This window comes from Canis lupus, chromosome 11 (genome assembly GCF_048164855.1).
Source record: "Canis lupus baileyi chromosome 11, mCanLup2.hap1, whole genome shotgun sequence".
Classification (NCBI taxonomy): domain Eukaryota; kingdom Metazoa; phylum Chordata; class Mammalia; order Carnivora; family Canidae; genus Canis; species Canis lupus.
Window position 1 is genome coordinate 45032483 of NC_132848.1, and position 18297 is coordinate 45050779.

Below are 18297 nucleotides of genomic sequence, written 5' to 3' on the forward strand. Positions count from 1 at the left end.
ATTCTATGACAGTAAATTGTAACGATCATGGCCAAGTAGACAGAGGAAATTTCTGAACTTAGATTGAGAGAAACCCTATAAATTTAAAAATCCCCATGACTGTCATTGTCATGGCACTTTATATATAATATGCATATATAATATATATAAAAGATATATAAAGATATACATAATACATTTATATGCAGTATTTTATTGCATAGTAATTTATTAATTTTATTGATTAGATGATAAAATTTTCGTTCAAAATCTAAAGATACAGAAGCGTTGATTGTAGAATGCCTCCGGTTGCTCCAGCCTGTAGCTATGTAGTTTCCCTTCTTCCTGTGAATCTCCCCAGTGCTACCAGTTGCTTGTGCATTACCAGGCTTTTTTTGGTGAAGTTTCCTTTAGTGCCTGGCTGTGTTTTGAATGAATGTTTTAAAAACTGAACATTGGATGCATGGTCCTTTCCCTGGAGTATGTATGTGATCGGGGTGGGGATCTAGGAGTTTCCAGCTCAGTAAAGGACTGTGGACAGGATTCTTTATCTGGGCCACTCCCTAGACCTCTAGCTCACTCAGCACGAGGGATGCTGTCTCCTTGCTGCTTTTGAGACACTGGGACACTGACCAAGCTGTTGGCTTGGGTGCTGCAGGATTTCCCTACGCTGTTCCGTCTCTTCTCAGGATTCCCCTTACCCTTCTTTGTTATTAACCGTGGCCCTACACACTTGGTGTGATCACATAGATTTGTTTATTGGCTGGTCCACCTCTATAGAAGCGCCGTGAAAGCAGGGAGTGTTACGTTGCCATATCCCCAGGGCCTAGGACAACTCCTGCCTCAGAGTGGGCACTTGATCAATATTGCTGAATGAATGACATTTGGAAAAGAAGCTATTTAAACAGAGTTAAACGGACTTATTTACCATAGGATTTTTCAGAACCTTTAATAAGTATGTATAGCAAAAGTAGAACAGGGCAGGTGGAGTCAAGCTCTTCAGCAGAAACCCAGAAAGGTTTTGTGCTTTTGGATGATAGCTCAAACACAGGGAAAAGCCACTGGCAGCTGACCAAAATGGATTTACAAGCATCTTTTTGAAAATGCAGGGGAGGGAAAATCTGCACTAGAGGATGGTAATAATACCAAACCCATTGTTAGTCATTACAAACATATAAAATGTGTGCTGTGTTTCTTTTAGATTAGAAGGGGGAAAAAGGACTGAGACTTTTGGTAGGTTCAGCTATGTTCTTGCTTCCCTAACCCTGCTTTCCCCATAAGAGGGGAAACCACCTTAACCACCAGTCTGACTTGTGGGTTTTCTGAGTCCAGCCCTCTGGCTTGGCTTCAGAACCTGACATCTCTGAGTAAAAGTCTCATTTAATGAGTGGAAATAGGAAAGCTCTAAAGACGGGTATGCTGACTCCGGGGGGCCCAGGGTCTCAGTTCAGGGCAGCACACTGTTACCACAGGGGGCCTGAGGAACACTCAGGTTTGCCACCATTAGCTGCAAGAGGCAACTTGAGAGTTGTCTTGGCTCTTTGAACAAAGGAGAGTTAATTACAGAAAATGTCAGGCTTTTTAAAGGCCATTTGTCACTGAGCTACTGGGAGAGCAGTGGCCCTTGGCAGAGGTATGGAGGAAGAACTGTTTGTTTCAGGCTCTAGTCTCTGTGCACACAGAAAATGAGCCTTGAGGGTGTCATCGTTGTAAAGGAGGCAAACCTCATGGAGAATTGGTATATTCAGGGAAACAATCCAGATTGTGGGATGGGCTTAAAGGAGCTGGCCCTAAGGGAATTTGGAATGCCTTTCGTTTTACTTAAACAAATGGGGAAAATTATTGTAATTTTTCCAAAGTCGGACCAAATCCTAATTCAACAGAATCTAGTTACCTATAGGTAGGAGGGCTGGAAAGAAGAATAAATTGGAACAGTGATGGAGTTCTTTGATTCTTATTAAACCTCTTTAAGCTGTTTTTACAGAGCATCAATGGATGCTAGTTGACAGATACTCTTTTGCTGCTAGTTTTTGTTCTTATAATAGAAGGAGGTGGTAGGAAAGTGGCTATTATGTCAAAATGCCTAGAATCTGCATTTTAACAGGATGCACCCTGGGATTTATGTGGGCATTAAAAGGAAGGGCTGGGGACTTGGACAAGCAGTTCTCAGCCCTGGCTGCTCATTAGAATCCTGTGCAGAGCTTTTAAAACAAGCCCTGAATCCATTGCCAGAAATATGTGTTGTCTTGGCTTCAACATTCTTGGGGCCCAGGGCCTTGCTATTATTTTTTTTAAAGTTACACAGGGCTGGAACCACTGCCCTAAACATAAAGTCAGACATCATTAGGTAGATACCTAGATTCAGAATGTATGAGCTCTCAAAGCAGAAGCATGCTATGGCTAACTGGAACCCCTAGTCTTTAGGATCCGTGAAAACCCAACCTGTTAGATATTGTGGATCTTTACTAGTTTATGTGCTAGGTTTTAGCAACCTTGATGGCAATGATGATGATGGCAGTGTGAAGGCAGTGGTGGTGGTGGTCCTGGTTGTCATTGTGGTCATCTAGGAGGGTAGGTCTAGGTGGTGATGCAGAACACTTAGCTGTGTTAGAACACTTCTGTGCCACTTATGTAAATGATGTTGAGCCTGGAGAATGACCAAGTGGATAGTGCTTTACATTTTTGACTGTGCTGCTGGAGAAATAGTTTCAAAATTTAAATCAGGTCATGACACTGCTGCCCCTCTTCTTGTGGAAAACTCTCTTCTGTGGCTTTTCATTGCTCACAAGGTGAAACTAAATTCCACAAACTGCTCTTTAAGATGCAGTATTCTCTGACCATAGCTGCATTTGCTCATCTCTAACATGGATCTGGAAACTCCGGCCACTGGGGTTTCCTTTGGTTCCTCAAAGGCCCCTGGCTTGCTCCTGCCTACCCTCAGGCCTCCATTCCCTGCTGGTCCCCTGGGGACGTCCTTACATAAGTGCTGTCCCTGACCTCTCCACCCAAGTTCTATCCTTTTGTATTTTCCTCTCATAGAGCCATGTCTCCACCTCACACCACTTGTGGGATAGACTTTGTTGCATGTGTGTCTCTCTGTTAGACTGCAGACTCTATAAGGACATAAACTGTGCAAATGTGTTTGGTTTGGGAGTCAGTGTCATATCCCTGGCTTCTGGTTTGTTGGATGGATGAATATCCCTTTTCATGATGAATTTGGCAAATAATTATCTTTAGGTTATTGTGTCCTTAAAAGTATATGCAGATGAACATCTACTCATGTTTGTGTGTCATATGTTATGAGCTGTAGAGATAATGGGCCTACGGGAGGGGTATTTGAGAGGGACCAGGCTTTTGTCTTACGGTTCTGGTTGGCGCATGTAGTGCATGACTTGGAGAACAAGTGCTGGTTTATCTAAATTTTCACCTTGACAGCTTTTTTTTTCTTAAGTCTGTGTGTAATTTGTGAATTTCTTCACAATAGACCATGAAAAAAAAAAGGTAAGCACTTAAAACAGTGCATCTCTCCACCCCAGGGTTTCTCAGCCCAGCAGGAGCCTCCCTAGAAAGCATCATCATGTAATGCAGTGTTTTCCTGTCAGCCTTGGGTGAACATGCTTTCCCACCTTCGGCAGCCAGCCCCGCCTTTCTCTGTGCAGGGAAGACTACCTTCCTAACCCCCTTATGTCAGAGGAGTTGAATCTGACAGGTGTAACCCCCTGATGGAGCAATAGCTCTCGGGTGCAGGGTGATTAGAGCCGGGGGGGGGGCATACAGGGGCTTCTTTCCTTTAAAAACACTTAAGTGAGTACAGCAAAACTATTAGAGCCAAGAACCTGTTTTTGTTCTATTAGTCTCTGTACTTTGTTTTAAATATTAAATCATTTTTAAAATAAAATAAAAACTAATGAAGACAGAGATGTATTTACTGAATATCCAGATACATGTTGACTTTGTCAGTTAACCACATTTTCTCCCGGCTGGAAAAGTATTTACCATCCTTTCCTTCGCTTTACTAAGCAGGAACTCTAGTGAGATCTCTTAACCCCCACCCCAGTCAGTATATTTAAGTTGTATATCTATTCAAATGCATGTCAAGTACTCTAACTTATAATTTTATTTTCTAGTAATACTGAAGTCATAGTAGTTTTTGTTTCCTACTCTTAGGTAATAGGTATTAAATATATAAGCACTCTCACTGGATATTGGAGAAATACTTTGGGGTTGAAATTGGAGGCTTCATCCTTTAAAGAATTCGGAAACTCTCAGGTAGAAGGTTGGGTGAGGTGCCTTCAGAAGTGCCTTTCAGCTCTCCAGAGTTTTCCCTTTAAGTTTCTAGGTGGATGTAGGCATTCAGCAAATAATGGTTGTTGTCTGACTGAGTGCCGGGTACTATTCTAGTCCTTGTTCTACTCAGAGGCACTTATATTCTAGTAGTGGGCCAGATGGTGAATGAGTAGTAGGTATGGTGCGGAAATGAAACAAGGCAGAGTGTTGGAGAGGGGCTTTGGGGGGTTCCAACAGAGTGGGTGTCAAGGTGAGCTGACTTTTCCTCTGCTGTGCACAGGAGGAGAGCAGGCCCTGCTTACTGCCCATTTACAGAAGTCTGCTGGCCAGCAGCGAGCACTCCCTCCAAGCCACCTTTCACAGTGACCGCTCTCAGGCTCTATGGCCTGCGAGGGCAACTGTACATGGTCATTGTCAGGCCTCAGTCTTGTCTGGGCAGCTCTACCCAAGACACTTTATCTTTTTTTTTTTTTTTTTTTTTTTTAAGATTTTATTCATTTATTCATGAGAGACACAGAGAAAGAGGGAGAGACACGGGCAGAGGGAGAGGCAGGCTCCATGCAGGAAACCCGACATGGGACTCGATCTTGGGTCTCCGGGATCACACCTTGGCCTGAAGGCAGGTGCCAAACTGCTGAGCCACCCAGGCTGCCTAGGGCCTGCGACTTTATACTCCTCTTCTCAAGAGAACATTTTTTGGCAGGGCCTAGGGTTTATGCATCACACAAAACTTCCCACGCCTGCAGCCCTCATCAGGGTCCCCAGGTGTCTTTCGTTGTCTCTGCCCAGTCCGGGTGGGCTGTGATAGGGACGAGAGGGATGTGGAGGCCTTGCAGATCTCACTTCTCCTGACCTAGGGTAGCAGCCAGGCTCACAGCAGGAGAGGACACTCTAGATGTCCTAGTTCAGTAGGGGGTTTGATTGAAGTCCCTTTTGAAGTTGAACATGTTTCAAGTAAAATTGCCCATCGGGAAGAAGACATTGGCTGATGTAAGTTGTAGAGAAGGTGCTTCAGTGGGTTCTGTCTCACGGGGGGCCTCACAACACACTGGTAGGTGTGCAGTGGTGGTTTTATCTTACAGATGAGAAAATTGGGGAGATTTTCCAGAAGAGAATAGACTAACCGCCCCATGCCCATCCCTGACCCCAGGCCTGGGGTGAAAGAATAAAGTATTCCTGGCTTGAAATTAAAATCCAAGACTTAGGAAGGCAGGCGTGGCTTCAGGATAATGCAGGTCTCACTTTTCTCCTAGCCCAGATGTAGAGATCCTATCCCTGAGCTCCTTGGCTTCCTGAAAAGCAGATGATATGACCCTTCATTTTCATGTAAGGCTGTTTATTCATTATCTTCCTACTTTTATGTAGAGGTGGACTCAGTCCGCAGACTCAAATTAGATCTCTTCAGAAAACTGGCTCCCATTAGAAAGATGCCCCAAGTGCCGGCTTGATACCCAGGAGGGTGCCCAGGGGCCAGAAGCTTCAACCTCCATCTGAGCATGGCAGGACACTGTGAGTGAGCAGTGCCGGGAGGTTCTCTTGCTCTGCAGTGAAAGCCCATGTGAGGGAAGCAGCCCGAGGTGCCTTCCCTCATCTGTATTCACTTGTCTTTAGCACTTCTCTTAGCAAAGTGGGGTTGCAAGCCCCAGGCCACTCAGCAACCAGAGTGTTCCTGGGCCTCTCAGGCTTCCTGAAAGCTGGTATAAGGGAACAAAGTTTCTCTGTTCTGGTCACTTATCTCCTGCCTCCTTTCTTTTTACCCCCTCCGCAGCCCTCACTGGTTCTTCTGCCCCTCTGCCCTTCTGTTAGAAAAGGCCTGCAGTTGGGATTTCCCAGTGGAGTGCTCCCACTGGAAACCATGGGGATGGACACCTCTAAGTATCACTGTCGTGAGGGACAAGGCCAGTGGACTCAGGACTGCAGTACCCTATGCCTCTGGTCACAGCCTATACCTTGGTTGTCTCTGGAATAGAAGAATTAGGAACTTGAGTCCCCTGGGATGAGTCTGGCTTTCTTTCCTCCCTTCTTGGGAAGACTAGCAGCTGTCTCACTCATTTCTGGCTATTTAGAAGGCTGTTTGCAGATCAAATTGGAAAATCAGAGAGGATCACTTTATGTTTACAGGGGGACAGCTATAGACCTTTTAATCCTCATGACCACCCTGGAAGGAGGAGAGCCTTATCTCACGAGTGGAAAATCAAGGCTTAGGGAGGTTAAGTGACTTGCTGAGTCACAGAGCTGTGAGTGGTGGAGCCATCTAGGCTTTCTCCCTCAGTCGAGCAGAACTGAAGGAGAAATGGAGACTCAACTCAGGCAGGCCAGCTGGCTTCAGGCAGCTGGAGAGGGGTGGGCATGCCCCATGTTAGGCAGTGTGGCCGGGTAAAATACAGGACTCCCAGTGAAATTTGAAACTCAGGAGACAACAAATAGCTCTTTATAGTGTAAGTATGTCCCATGTAATATTTGGGACATACTTCTACTAAAACGTTATTCACGGTAGTCCCCTCTTCGGTGGTTTCAGTTACCTGTGGTCAACCGTGGTCTAGAAGCAGATGATCCTCCTTCTGACAAATGGTCAGAATGTTAGTAGTTGCCCAACACTATGTCGCTGTGACTATGTCATTCCCCTCACTGTATCTCATCTCATAGGCAGCTTACCATCTCATATCATCACAGGGAGGGTAAGTACAGCACAGTAAGATCTTTTGAGAGGGAGAGGGCACATTCACATAACTTTTGTTATGGCATATTGTTATAATTTTTCTCTTTTATTATTAGTTATCATTGTTAATCTCTTACTGTGCCTAATTTGTAAATTAAACTTTCTCGTAGGGATGTATGTATACCAAAAACCCCAAAATATATAGGGTTCAGTACTCTCTGCAGTTTGGGGCATCCACTGGAGGTCTTAGAAAGTATCCCTGGTGGATTAGGGGACACTACTGTATTGTTTATCTGAAATTCAGTTACAACTGAGTGTCCTACATTTTTATTTTATTTAATCTGACAACCTTGTTTGAAGACCCCAGGAAACACACTGGGTCTGATGTGTGAGAAAGACAGAGTCTGGCTCTCAAGCCACCCAGTAAAGTAAGGTGGTAAGCTCCCCATTGCAGGATGTATTCAGGTATAGGCTGGATAATCACTTGGTGGAGGGAATTCAGGTTTCAGATGTCTGGTTCCATTGAGATTCTAGGAAGTAAATGTTGTTGAGACAAAGTGGAGAGTTGATTACCTGGGTCCCCGCTGAGCTCTGTCCCATCCAGTGTTCAGAAGCTGTCTGAAATCATAAGTCATCAGCACCTTGTTGAGAGGACCATTTCTCCCTGCTGCCCAGGAGTGATGGATGGCCTCAGTCAGCTAGTGGAAACCAACCCAGCCCAGCAGGGTCTCTTTAAGTGGTTTGGTTTGGCTTGAAGAAGCACTGTGTTAAAGGTGAAATGAAACACCCTTTTTGTTTTCTCTCTCTTGCCAAGAATTGACTGTGACTTCCCCGCTTTTTATGTGTCCCTTGCAGCATGACCTGTTGAGGATTGACATGCCCTGTGTTACTCTCGGGCCGTGACAGCATGAAAAACACCCACCCCCAAGGTTCTGCACAGACTCTCACAGGCAAGTGAATGGAGACAGAAAAGCTCCAGTGTTCATTTTTACCATTTTAGAGATTCTGTAGGTGTGGCTACATCTATCTTGTCAGCATGTCAAGATTTTACCCAAGGCCTGCTTGTAATTGCCTCAGTATGGCTTCTGCCCTCTGCAAATTACCACAGCAAAGGTCTGACCCTTGGTAGACTTCCTTCTGCCCACCTGCTTCCAGATGCAGGCTATTGCTGGGTACCAGCAACTGGTTTTGATGTTAGGTTGAGCCAGAAGGGAGTTACAAGGCAAATCTGCAAAAGCCAAATCTTACCATGTATTCTAAAAACAAACAGAAATGGCTCCTTTCCATTAGAGTGTTTTAAATTTGTTTGAATTATCAGATTGATAACTTCATATTATTAATAAAATTTAAATACTAAGTCAAAATTCTGTGTCAATAGAAAAATTTTTTTCAAATATTTGCATTGATGCTATTAATTAAAATCACCTGTTCTTTTTATTACCTTTTGTTTAATTGACTTATTTATGAGCATCAGGGGCATTTCACTTTTGTTTTCCAGGAAGAATTACTGAATGGCTGACATTTGACAACATGCACCACCAGTGGCTTCTGTTGGCCGCATGCTTTTGGGTGATTTTCATGTTCATGGTGGCTAGCAAATTTATCACATTGACCTTTAAAGACCCCGATGGTAGGTATGCTTCCTCATGGGATGGATTTCAGTTAATCCAGATAATGCCGTGGTATTGTTCCTGGATACATACATAGATGACCTTTGTCACAGAATCAGAGGAACATTAATGCCAGAAGTGACCTTGGAGGTCATGGCGTCCAATTCCTTCATGTTACAGAGGTGCACAAGAGGAGGTGGAAAGGGACAAAGGTGTCTTCTCTGCATCTCCCCTGGGGGCAAGTGGAGCACGCTTTCTATGTGGGCTCCTTTGGTGGCCTTTTCCCAGCAATACCATTGCCAGGTTATCTCCTGGGCCCCATGCTTGGTAGGTCTCCTACTCTGTGTCATCCAGAGATGCTGCTGTGATTGACCAGCATCCCTGTGTTCTAGCTGGCACTGTGTGCTGGTAGCCATGCGTTTGAAAGTCACCTTCAGTTCACTGGAGGGGAGGTGATTTAAATACTCTGTCCAGTAGTCTTTGAGGACTTTTTAGCTCTTCTTGACTTGATGTAGGTGTTCAGGTGAAGACATATAAAGAACACCAAACCCAGATTCAGAAGAACTTATTTTAAGTTATGCCCTTGACCTTTGCTTACTGAGGCATTAGTGTTTTTTTTCTACAAAATGGACATGTCTGACAGCTCCAAGATTGACCTGAGTACAGTGAAGCTCTCTGATCTGTGAGGATGCTGGGTACGTAAGGAGGTGCACTGATGGTCTGGAACCCCAAGGCGACTCCTTCCATGGCAAAGTGAGACAAGGCAAACGGGAGATACTGAAAAGGCTCATGAGCAGCTTCAGATTGGCCTATGTCTACCTAATAAAGAGGGTGCTTGTGAACATGGGTGTGCACAGCATCTTCACTGTGTACAAGCCTTCACACATGCCCCTGCAGGTCGGTGGCCCTTAGGAAGGGGGAGTTCAGGAGAGTATCCATTCATTCCAGCAGTTTCCCCCACTTACTGCAGCTGCAGGAAATGTGCCTTCTAAGTGGCCAGCAGACTACCATTCCGCTCCAGCCCAGAGAGCCCCCTGCTGGGCTGAGGGCTGCTCAACGGGCAACCCTCCTGCTCCCACTCATCCTCTCTCTTCCCTCTCCCCTCCGTCTCTCAGCCTGTCTATAGAGGAACAGTGAGGCTGGAAGGCAGATGCGTAGACCAAAGAGGAAGTCCCTGAAATTAGCCCCAAGAGGTGAATCTCAGCTCCGTGCTTTCCACTCAGTAACTCAGCTAGCTCCTTTGTGCTCAGGCCTGATAGATTGTCATTTCAGGTACCACCCCCACCTTCCAGGAGCCCTTGTGAGAACCTGGGAGGTTTTCACAGCCTTGGGAAGGCTGCTGTGTTAACTGCAGGTATATGGGGTGGCCAGGAGCATCACAGAGCACGATGGATAATCACAGATACTCAGGGCTCACACCATGGACCAGGGCCTCTGTCAGAACAGCAGGCATTGAAACTTTAGGGAGTCTTTGGAATCTGAGACAGTCATCTCAGCTTGACCATTTAGATGTTTCTCTAGCTGCTCCAGAACAGTTACACTTACCTGTGATGGAGATCCCTCATTAAGAGAGCACTGGGTCTCATCCCCATGGTACTTTAGAACTATCTGCAAGACTTTGTAAACCTTTCCCTGTTAGCTCAACCAGAGACCAAATGAGTTAGAGTTAGAATCTCTAGGAGTGCAACTCTGGAGACCCACAAATGTAGAAAGAGCTGCAGCTGCTGAGAATATGAATTTGTTGGTACAGCAAGTCCACACATTTTAATGGTTCCCTTAAATGTCACCTCCTGGCAAGGAAGGCACTTCAATGGCAAGTCATGAGGTTAAATTGTTTATTATTTATTTTGTTTCAAAAACTAGGAGTATAGGGAATATATTTTATGAGACTTCCACCAAAAATAATTAAGTGAGGTGTGTGCCTTTGAGTTATAATATTCTTTGGCAGAATAGCCTCTAAAGAACTTTTCATTCCTCAGTATGAGGATAAGCTAGGATCTGATAAGCTAGGATGTGGTGAGTTTTTTCAGGAAAATGTAGAAGCCCTAGAGGGCTTTGTAAAGTGTGGAGCAAACAGTTAAAGGGATAGAAGGAGAAACCCGCAAGGAAGGATGAGAAGCTTTAAGATTTTAAACCTGGAGGAAAGATCTATGGTAGCTTTAGGTGCTGCTCACCAAATGTTTCTCACACTGGTGGATGTTCGGTGTGATTGCTGTGTTTAGTGAATGGGAGTGCAGTGGTGTGGACTACTTCTGGTTGGAACCCTAGATCCGGTGCACGCTTGGCCCCACTGCCCTTCTCCCACCTCTGGGAAGCAGGGTGGGTCACCGGTAAGCCCCACAGCATGCAGGTAACTTGGGGTGAGAACCCTTTGTTGTCAAGGCCAAAACACAACCTAGCCTTTATGAGCACACAGAAACTTCTCTAATTGTCCCTAAGTACCTGGTTGGGATCACGAAGATGGGCTGAGTTCTAAAGGAAGGAAGTGAGCTCGCCTGCAGGGTGTCTTGCTAGCCTGGGTGATTGAGCAGGGATGGACACCCATGAGAAGGTAAACATGCAGCTTCTGAGGAGGCCATCAGAGAGGGTATCTCCTGCCCCCTTTACAGCTGTGGTTTGGTGGGCTTAGTCACTTAGCCTTAGGGGGCCCCCTTTGTCTAGGGGAGGCACTTAAGCCCCCCTGGTGAGTCTTACTGCTCTGTACAGGGAACTGAAAGAGGTTTGTTAACATGTGACTGGAAGAGATTTTTCTCATGCTGGAGTTTGTTTCACTCATGTTCACAGTGTTTTGGTTTTAAACCAAAAGCCCAATGTGTAGTATCATCACAAAGAAATAATTGACAACACAGTGGTCTCCTATATGATGAGGTTCCATTTCCTGTAAAGCAGATGGGGGATCCGTGGTCTCATCATTCAAGGGGCCTGATGTAACTTCAATGTCTGTGTGGCTGCTCCTTCTGGCTGTGACCTCTGGGACACAGAGCTCTGTTCCAATCTGTGACCGGGCATGTGTGTTTTCTTCTCACCTACCTGTTCTTAATGATTTCCCTGCCACTTAAGCTGATAGGAAGAGCAGATTTACCTTGAAGTACTGTTTAAAAAGTTGTGTTATGGTCTGTCTTCAGCTCAGCAGTGAAGCCATAAAGGTATTTGTAGCAATGATCCATCCTTAGTTAACAAACTTCAGTGTCATATGGAACTAGGCTCAGATGTTATAAGTAGACTCTGGCACAGGGACATAAAGCCCATTCAGTGTTGGGAAATTTGATGGCATGGTATGGTGACACTTGAAATCAAAAACGACATCCTTGTGAATCTGGTGTGTATGTGTAGACACTGATTTTTCTTCTCAGCTCACTTTGACTTCCTCTTCTAATCTTTCGCCTCTACTCAGCCTCTCAGCTTGGCTGTCAGCTGCTTAAGGACGGAGCCCATGCTTTGAGTATCTTTGCCTTTCTACTGCCTAGCATGTGATGGGGCAGGTGACAGACACTGAGGTGCTGGTGCACAGCACGATGAGGGAGATTCGTGGATGTGATCCCTTCTAGAAGAACAAGGTGGTACATTGCTTGGCAAATGTAGACATCTTATAAAGCATTGCAAATATAGTGATGCCTGTAACAAAAGTTATCTGATACACTGGGGGCACCTGGCCATACCTAGAGGCTCAAAATGCTTGATCCTGGAGCTGGAAACTTGCTCCTGAGGGTCAAGATGGGGAACGAGACCTTCTGTGCCAAATATAATGACTGGCTGAGAGATGAGATGTTCCACAGCTGCCAAAGCCTGTTCTCTCTGCTTCTGAGTATGGGAAACAGGTTGCTTCAGAAATTCATTGACAAGTCAGCTGTTTAGAATTCAGGATGCATTGTCCCATCTAAAATGTTATTAAGGAAACTTAGGATTCTGCAGAACCCATTCAACCTGTGACAGAGCTAAGCATTGCAACGCTGGTCTTTGAAGATGCCATCAGAACACAAAGTGACCAGACAGGCATCAAGTGTGAATTGTCTTGTTAGCATGTGAGTACTCAATGATGACAAGGTTGCAGTGGAGGAGGATGAATAGAGGGTGGTCTTTTGGGGTCCTCGGGGTGCATTGAGGAACTCTGGGGGCTAGTGGCGCCGATACTCTGTCCATTTCATACCATAGAAAGGGCTCGTGACCTTTTTTTCTTAAAGATTTTATTTTATTCATTCATGAGAGACACAGAGAGAGGCAGAGACACAGGCAGAGGGAGAAACAGGCTCCATGCAGGGAGCCCGATGCGGGACTCGATCCCGGGTCTCCAGGATCATGCCCTGGGCCGAAGGCAGGCGCCAAACCACCGAGCTACCCAGGGATGCCCGGGCTCTTTGACCTTGTTGCAAGTACAGAAGAGCTTCTGTGTACAGCTTTGGTTAGGATGGCATTTTAAATCCCACGTAGGCTAGGAAAAAGACTTTAGTGGCATTCCTAAAGGTGTGTGACAAAGAGGTTTATTTTGGAGGCAGAGAACTCAAAGATGTGTAACAGATGGGGAGATGGGATTATTATTATTGTCAGGTACCTGTAAGATGTTTTACCCTCCCTGAGTAGGGTGGATAGCAGGCCATGGTGCATACTAACAGCAGGGCTGGCTAGGGCCTGGGGGGAGGTGTAACAGCCAGCCTTGGGGCAGGTAGAGGGCTCCAGTCCAGTGTGTGTGGTGTGGCTATTAATGACCCAAGATGAAGTTTTGATTGTTTTTTAAATGAAAAAAATGTGCCTTTGTTTATGCTTTGTTACGCTGATTTTATGCTTTTTTTGTTACCTTTTTTCTAATTATGTTTTTAGGCTTTGGAGAATTTTGAAAGTAAATGTTTCTTTGATTATAGGAATTTGAAAATTATCTTCAAATTCTACCCAAAGGATTTTCCCAAAGCAGTTTTTTTTTTTTTTTTTTTTTGTAAATTATTACTCTGGTCTAGCATTTTGTAAGATTTGTCTCATCTCATCTCACTATCCATGAATTTTTAAACTAATGTATAAATACTAACTTGACTGCTAACTTGGATTTTTGTTTTTTAGATTTTATTATTTCAGAAAAAGAGAAGAGTGGGGGAGGAGTAGGAGAGGAGACTCTCAAGCAGACTCCATGCTGAGTGCAGAGCCTAATATGGCTCTGAGATCTCACGAGTCTGAGATCATAACCTGAGCTGAAACCAAGAGTCAGGCACTTAACTAAGCCACCCAGGCACCCTAACTTGGGTTTTTTTAAATTACACCATTAATTTTGAGATCGCTGTAGAGTCATGTAGTTATAAGAACGCAGAGTTCTATGTACCATTTACTCAGTTTACCCCAATAGTAACATATTCTAGAACTACAGTGCAGAGTTGCGATCACAATATTGACATTGATACAGTCAAGATGCAGAACATCTCCATCACCACAGGGAACCCTGGGTTGCCCTTTTATAACCATACCTAACTGCCTCTCCCTATCTCCCTCCCCTGGCCTCTACCCCCTCCTTGGAAACCACTAATCTATTTCTCTCTCTGTAATTTTTTTTTTTTAAAGAATGTTATAGACAGTGTATGACCTTTTGGCCTTGGCTTTGTTTATTCAACATAATTTCCTGGATAGTCATCCAACTATTATTTTGTGTATCAATACTTTGTTCCTTTTTATTGCTGGGTAGTATTCCATAGTATGGATGTATTACTGTTGTTTATCCATTCACTTGTTGAAAGACATCTAGGTTTTCTTCCAGTTTGGGGCTACTACAATATAGCAATGAAGTTGCTATAAACATTTGTGTTTAGGTTTTTGTATGGATATAAGTTTTCATTTCTCTGGGATAAATTCTCAGGAATGCAATTAATAGGTCATATGGTAGTTAAATGCCTAGTTTTTAAAGAAACTTCCACGCTGTTTTACATTCCCACAGCCATGTAGGTTCTTCAGTTTTTCTGCACCCTCATTAGCATTTGGGAGTTTTCACCTTACTTCCTTTTAGCCATTTTGATAGATGTGTAGTGGTATCTCATTGTGGTTTTCATTTGTATTTATTTGCCTGATTGCTAATGATGTTGAGTATCTTTTCTTGTGTTTATTTGCCATCTGTAGATACTCTTTGGTAAAATGTCAGTTTGTGTCTTACCCGTTTTCTAATTGGATTGATTTTTTCTTTTCTGTAGAATTTGGAAATTTCTTTACATATTCTAGATACTAGTTCTTTGCCAGATATTGATTTGCAGATAATTTCCCCCAGCAAGTGGCTCGTCTTTCCATCCTCTTTATAGGGACTTTTGCAGAGTAAAAGCTTTAAATTTTTATGAGAGTCAGCTTATCAATTTTTCCAAAGATTTTCTCCAATGTTTTTTAGCTTTTTTTTTTTAAATTTTATTTACTTATTCATGAGACACACACACACACACACACACACACACACACAGAAGCAGAGACATAGGCAGAGGGAGAAGCAGGCTCCCTGCAAGGAGCCCTATGTGGGACTCGATCCCAGGACCCCAGGATCACACCCTGAGCCAAAGGCAGATGCTCAACCTCTGAGCCACCCAGTGGTGGCTCAGTTTTATTACATTTAAGTGCTGATCCATTTTGAGTTTGTTCTTGAATAAAGTATGAGATTCAGGTAAAGGTTCTCTTTCTTTCTTTCTTTCTTTTTTTCCTTTTTTTTTTTTTAATTTTTTTATTTATTTATGATAGTCACACACACAGAGAGAGAGAGAGGCAGAGACGTAGGCAGAGGGAGAAGCAGGCTCCATGCACCGGGAGCCCGACGTGGGATTCGATCCCAGGTCTCCAGGATCGCGCCCTGGGCCGAAGGCAGGCTCCAAACTGCTGCGCCACCCAGGGATCCCCCTTTTTTTTTTTTTTTTTTGGTCTGTAGAGGTCTAGTTGTCAGACCACCATTTTTGAAAGGACTCTTCCACTGAACTGATTTTGCACCTTTATCAAATGTCAGTTGGGCATATTTTTGTGGGCCTATTTCTGGGGCCTCTGTTCTGTCCTGCTGATCTGTGTATCTGTTCTGTTCTTCCATGAGAAGACACCTTAACCTCTTTGTCTCCTAGCATATGGCGCCAAACAGGAGTTTCTGTTGCTGACAGCCGTGCCTGATGCAGGGAAGCCGCCTGGAGAGAAACACTTTCCTGAGGAACTGAAAGTAAGCACAGCAAGGTGGAGGGTACTATCCCCTCTGAGGCCGTCAGCGGAGGGGCAGGGCTGCCTCTTCCTCATTTAGCTGTGGTGTCTTGTTCTCACCCTCTCTGGCCTCCGTGGGGATCCCCATCACATGGGACTAGCCTCCCCTCTATCTGTACTCACATCAGCTGGCTTCCTCTCACTGTCTCATCACATTCTGCTCTAGAGTTGTGGCTTTTGTTACTTCTGTACATTTCCACTCATCTTTTAGTTTCTCTTTGGAGGTGGCACAGTCACATCTGTTTTTAGGTTCTTCACAGTGCTTTGTACATCATGGATCCTCTGTAAATGTTGATTGTGTTGTGTTCCTGACCAGCTTAGAAGGAGCCTTGCCAGGGGAATGGAGGATGTTGAGCTAGATCAGGAGAAAACCAAGGGAGTGGGGGAAAGTCTCTGACCTAGAATCATGGAATTAAGTTTAGAAGGGTTCTTGGATAGAAGAGCAGCTAATCTCACCTTTGAATGGTATGGATGAGAGAACAATTTAGAGAAAAGGCTAATCATCCCAAATCATATGGGAGTTGGTGGCACAGCCCAAGGCTGCTGACTTACCTGGTGCTCACCTTCCTGCGTATTCTGACTCCCAAGTGTTTCTCCTCAGGCTCCTTTTATACAAAAATTCCTAATTAATCCCAGCCAAGATGAGGAGGGGACACACTCTTGAGATTCCCCTCTCACTGGCTAACCTCTATTCTGGGTCTGGAAAGTTTGGGTTGCAGGTATGTCTAAAGGAATGAAATTGGTAGACCAAACTCTAAGACATTTATCAGCCCAGCATTAAGCTGCAGAGAAGGAGACGTTCTTGTCCTTGATTTGCACTGCACAAATTAGAGCGCAACAAAGTCTAGAAAGTGTGTACCTGGCCAGAGTGAAGTGCTGTTGGATCAAGTTTACAAGATGCAGAACACTGATTGATTGGTGAAGTCTGCAGAACTCCCTGAAGCATGCCTGGAATGTTGCTTTTGGGTCGAGGCATTCCAGGACAAGGGAAGAGAGTGGATGGACCACAGAGGAAACCAGAAAAATCTGTAGGAAATAGGAGGGTGGGAAGAGGAAGGGAAATAAACGTTTAGGTGTTGAGATCAGTAATGACACAGAGTTGGGGTAAGAGTTTCACAAGAGGAACACAGTGCTCTGAGACAAGGGTGCAGCTACAATGCAGTAGCTCGTGAAGAACAAAAGTGACCATCCCAGGAGGTGCTCTTGAGGAAAGGAGGAGCACCCTTCCCACAGACTGTAGGCCCTGTGGGGGAGTAATCGTGGTTGGAAATACAGCAGCAGAACATGCCTTGCAGTCCACAGAAGACTTACTGGGTTTTATTCTTACAAAAACGGCCCTCTGAGCTCTAAGTATTTTTATTCTCATTTTGCATTTGGAAAGTGTGAGGCTTCAGGAACAGAGCCTGTGTGTCAGAGGCAGCAAGTAGTGGGCTGGGACTTCCAACTACATGTCCTGTTTTCCGTTCTTGCTACCCTGTCCCCTTGAGGCTCATGAAACTCAAATGCAAGGTAAAGGGAGTGGGAATCAGCTGGTCAGACACAATTCTCTGAGACCCGGAGTCATTAGATGTTAAACTCAGAGTCTGTCCTCCCAAAAGAAAGGTGATTTATAAAAGTGATCAGGTTGTGTAGCTTATCTTTAAAAGTTGATCTTGTGTAGCTGTTGAACCAATATGTCATACACCTGAAACTAATATAATGTATTTCATTTACACTTCAGTTTTTAAAAACTGCAAAAGAAAGTTTATTTTATACATAATATAGCTGAATATTTGAATGGAAAACAATGTTAATCACTGAAATTGGTTTAGTATATTTGCAAAGGAAGAAAACAGAAAACCATGCCAGTCCATAAGCACAATTGAATGAGAAATTGTTTTTCTTTACATATAAGGCTTAAGCTTGAGGAAAAGCAAATTTAAAAATGAAGGAGATTTTTCTGCAGTTTCTCAAGAAAACTTGTTTGGGGGTCAGTACTGCCCTGTGATGCACTGCTCTGGAGTGTCATCCATGATCCAGGTTGGAATAGAGTGAGAGAAAAGAGAGAAAGACCATATCAATAAGTGAGCAAGAGTTGGGGTGAGTGAGGGAATGAGATTAAATTAGACTCCATTTGTGGAAGCAAGAAGGCAAGAGCCAGAGTGGCAGACTCATGCTTGTGCTTTCTGGGGAGGAAGGGATATCTCTGCAAAGGATCAGACCTGGGTAAGGCTGCAAGTGCCCACTCTCATTTCTAGAATGTCTTGACCTGAGAAAGTAGCTGTTAGGAATTCCCAAGACACTTCCCTTCACCAGGGAAACCCAGGAAATTCAGTCAAACACTTGAGAAGGTATGTCAGGGAGTTTGGTTATGGCAGATTCATGAGGTAAGAGCAGGGAGCTGGAGTGGTGGGGTGGAAGCATTTATTATCCCAATATTTCCAGTGTCCTTGTTCTCTTGTGTTCTGGAAGGCTATGTCCTTCTCCCCCATTTTGTAACTGACACAGTCCCTAGGGGAGGACTGGTTTTACAACTGCCCATTAAATGGATTGCCTGAAAATCTTGGTGCATTTTAACAGATAAAAGGGCATTTT

General features: G+C 44.3%; 1 protein-coding gene across 7 annotated transcripts in view; it reads left to right on the forward strand.

Moving 5' to 3' along the window:
• Nucleotides 1-18297, forward strand: part of CHST10 (carbohydrate sulfotransferase 10) — a 29839-nt gene that overhangs the window by 2553 nt on the left and 8989 nt on the right. For 5 of the 7 annotated variants that reach the window (XM_072844505.1, XM_072844503.1, XM_072844502.1 and 2 more), the window contains 3 exons: nucleotides 7781-7879; nucleotides 8428-8555; nucleotides 15594-15685. In XM_072844505.1, coding sequence (XP_072700606.1) covers nucleotides 7833-7879; nucleotides 8428-8555; nucleotides 15594-15685 — 267 coding nt within the window. In that variant the 5' untranslated portion in view covers nucleotides 7781-7832. Of the gene's footprint in view, nucleotides 1-5573; nucleotides 5593-7780; nucleotides 7880-8421; nucleotides 8560-15593; nucleotides 15686-18297 lie in introns of those variants that run through there. The other 2 variants (XM_072844506.1, XM_072844508.1) reach the window with 2 other exon arrangements.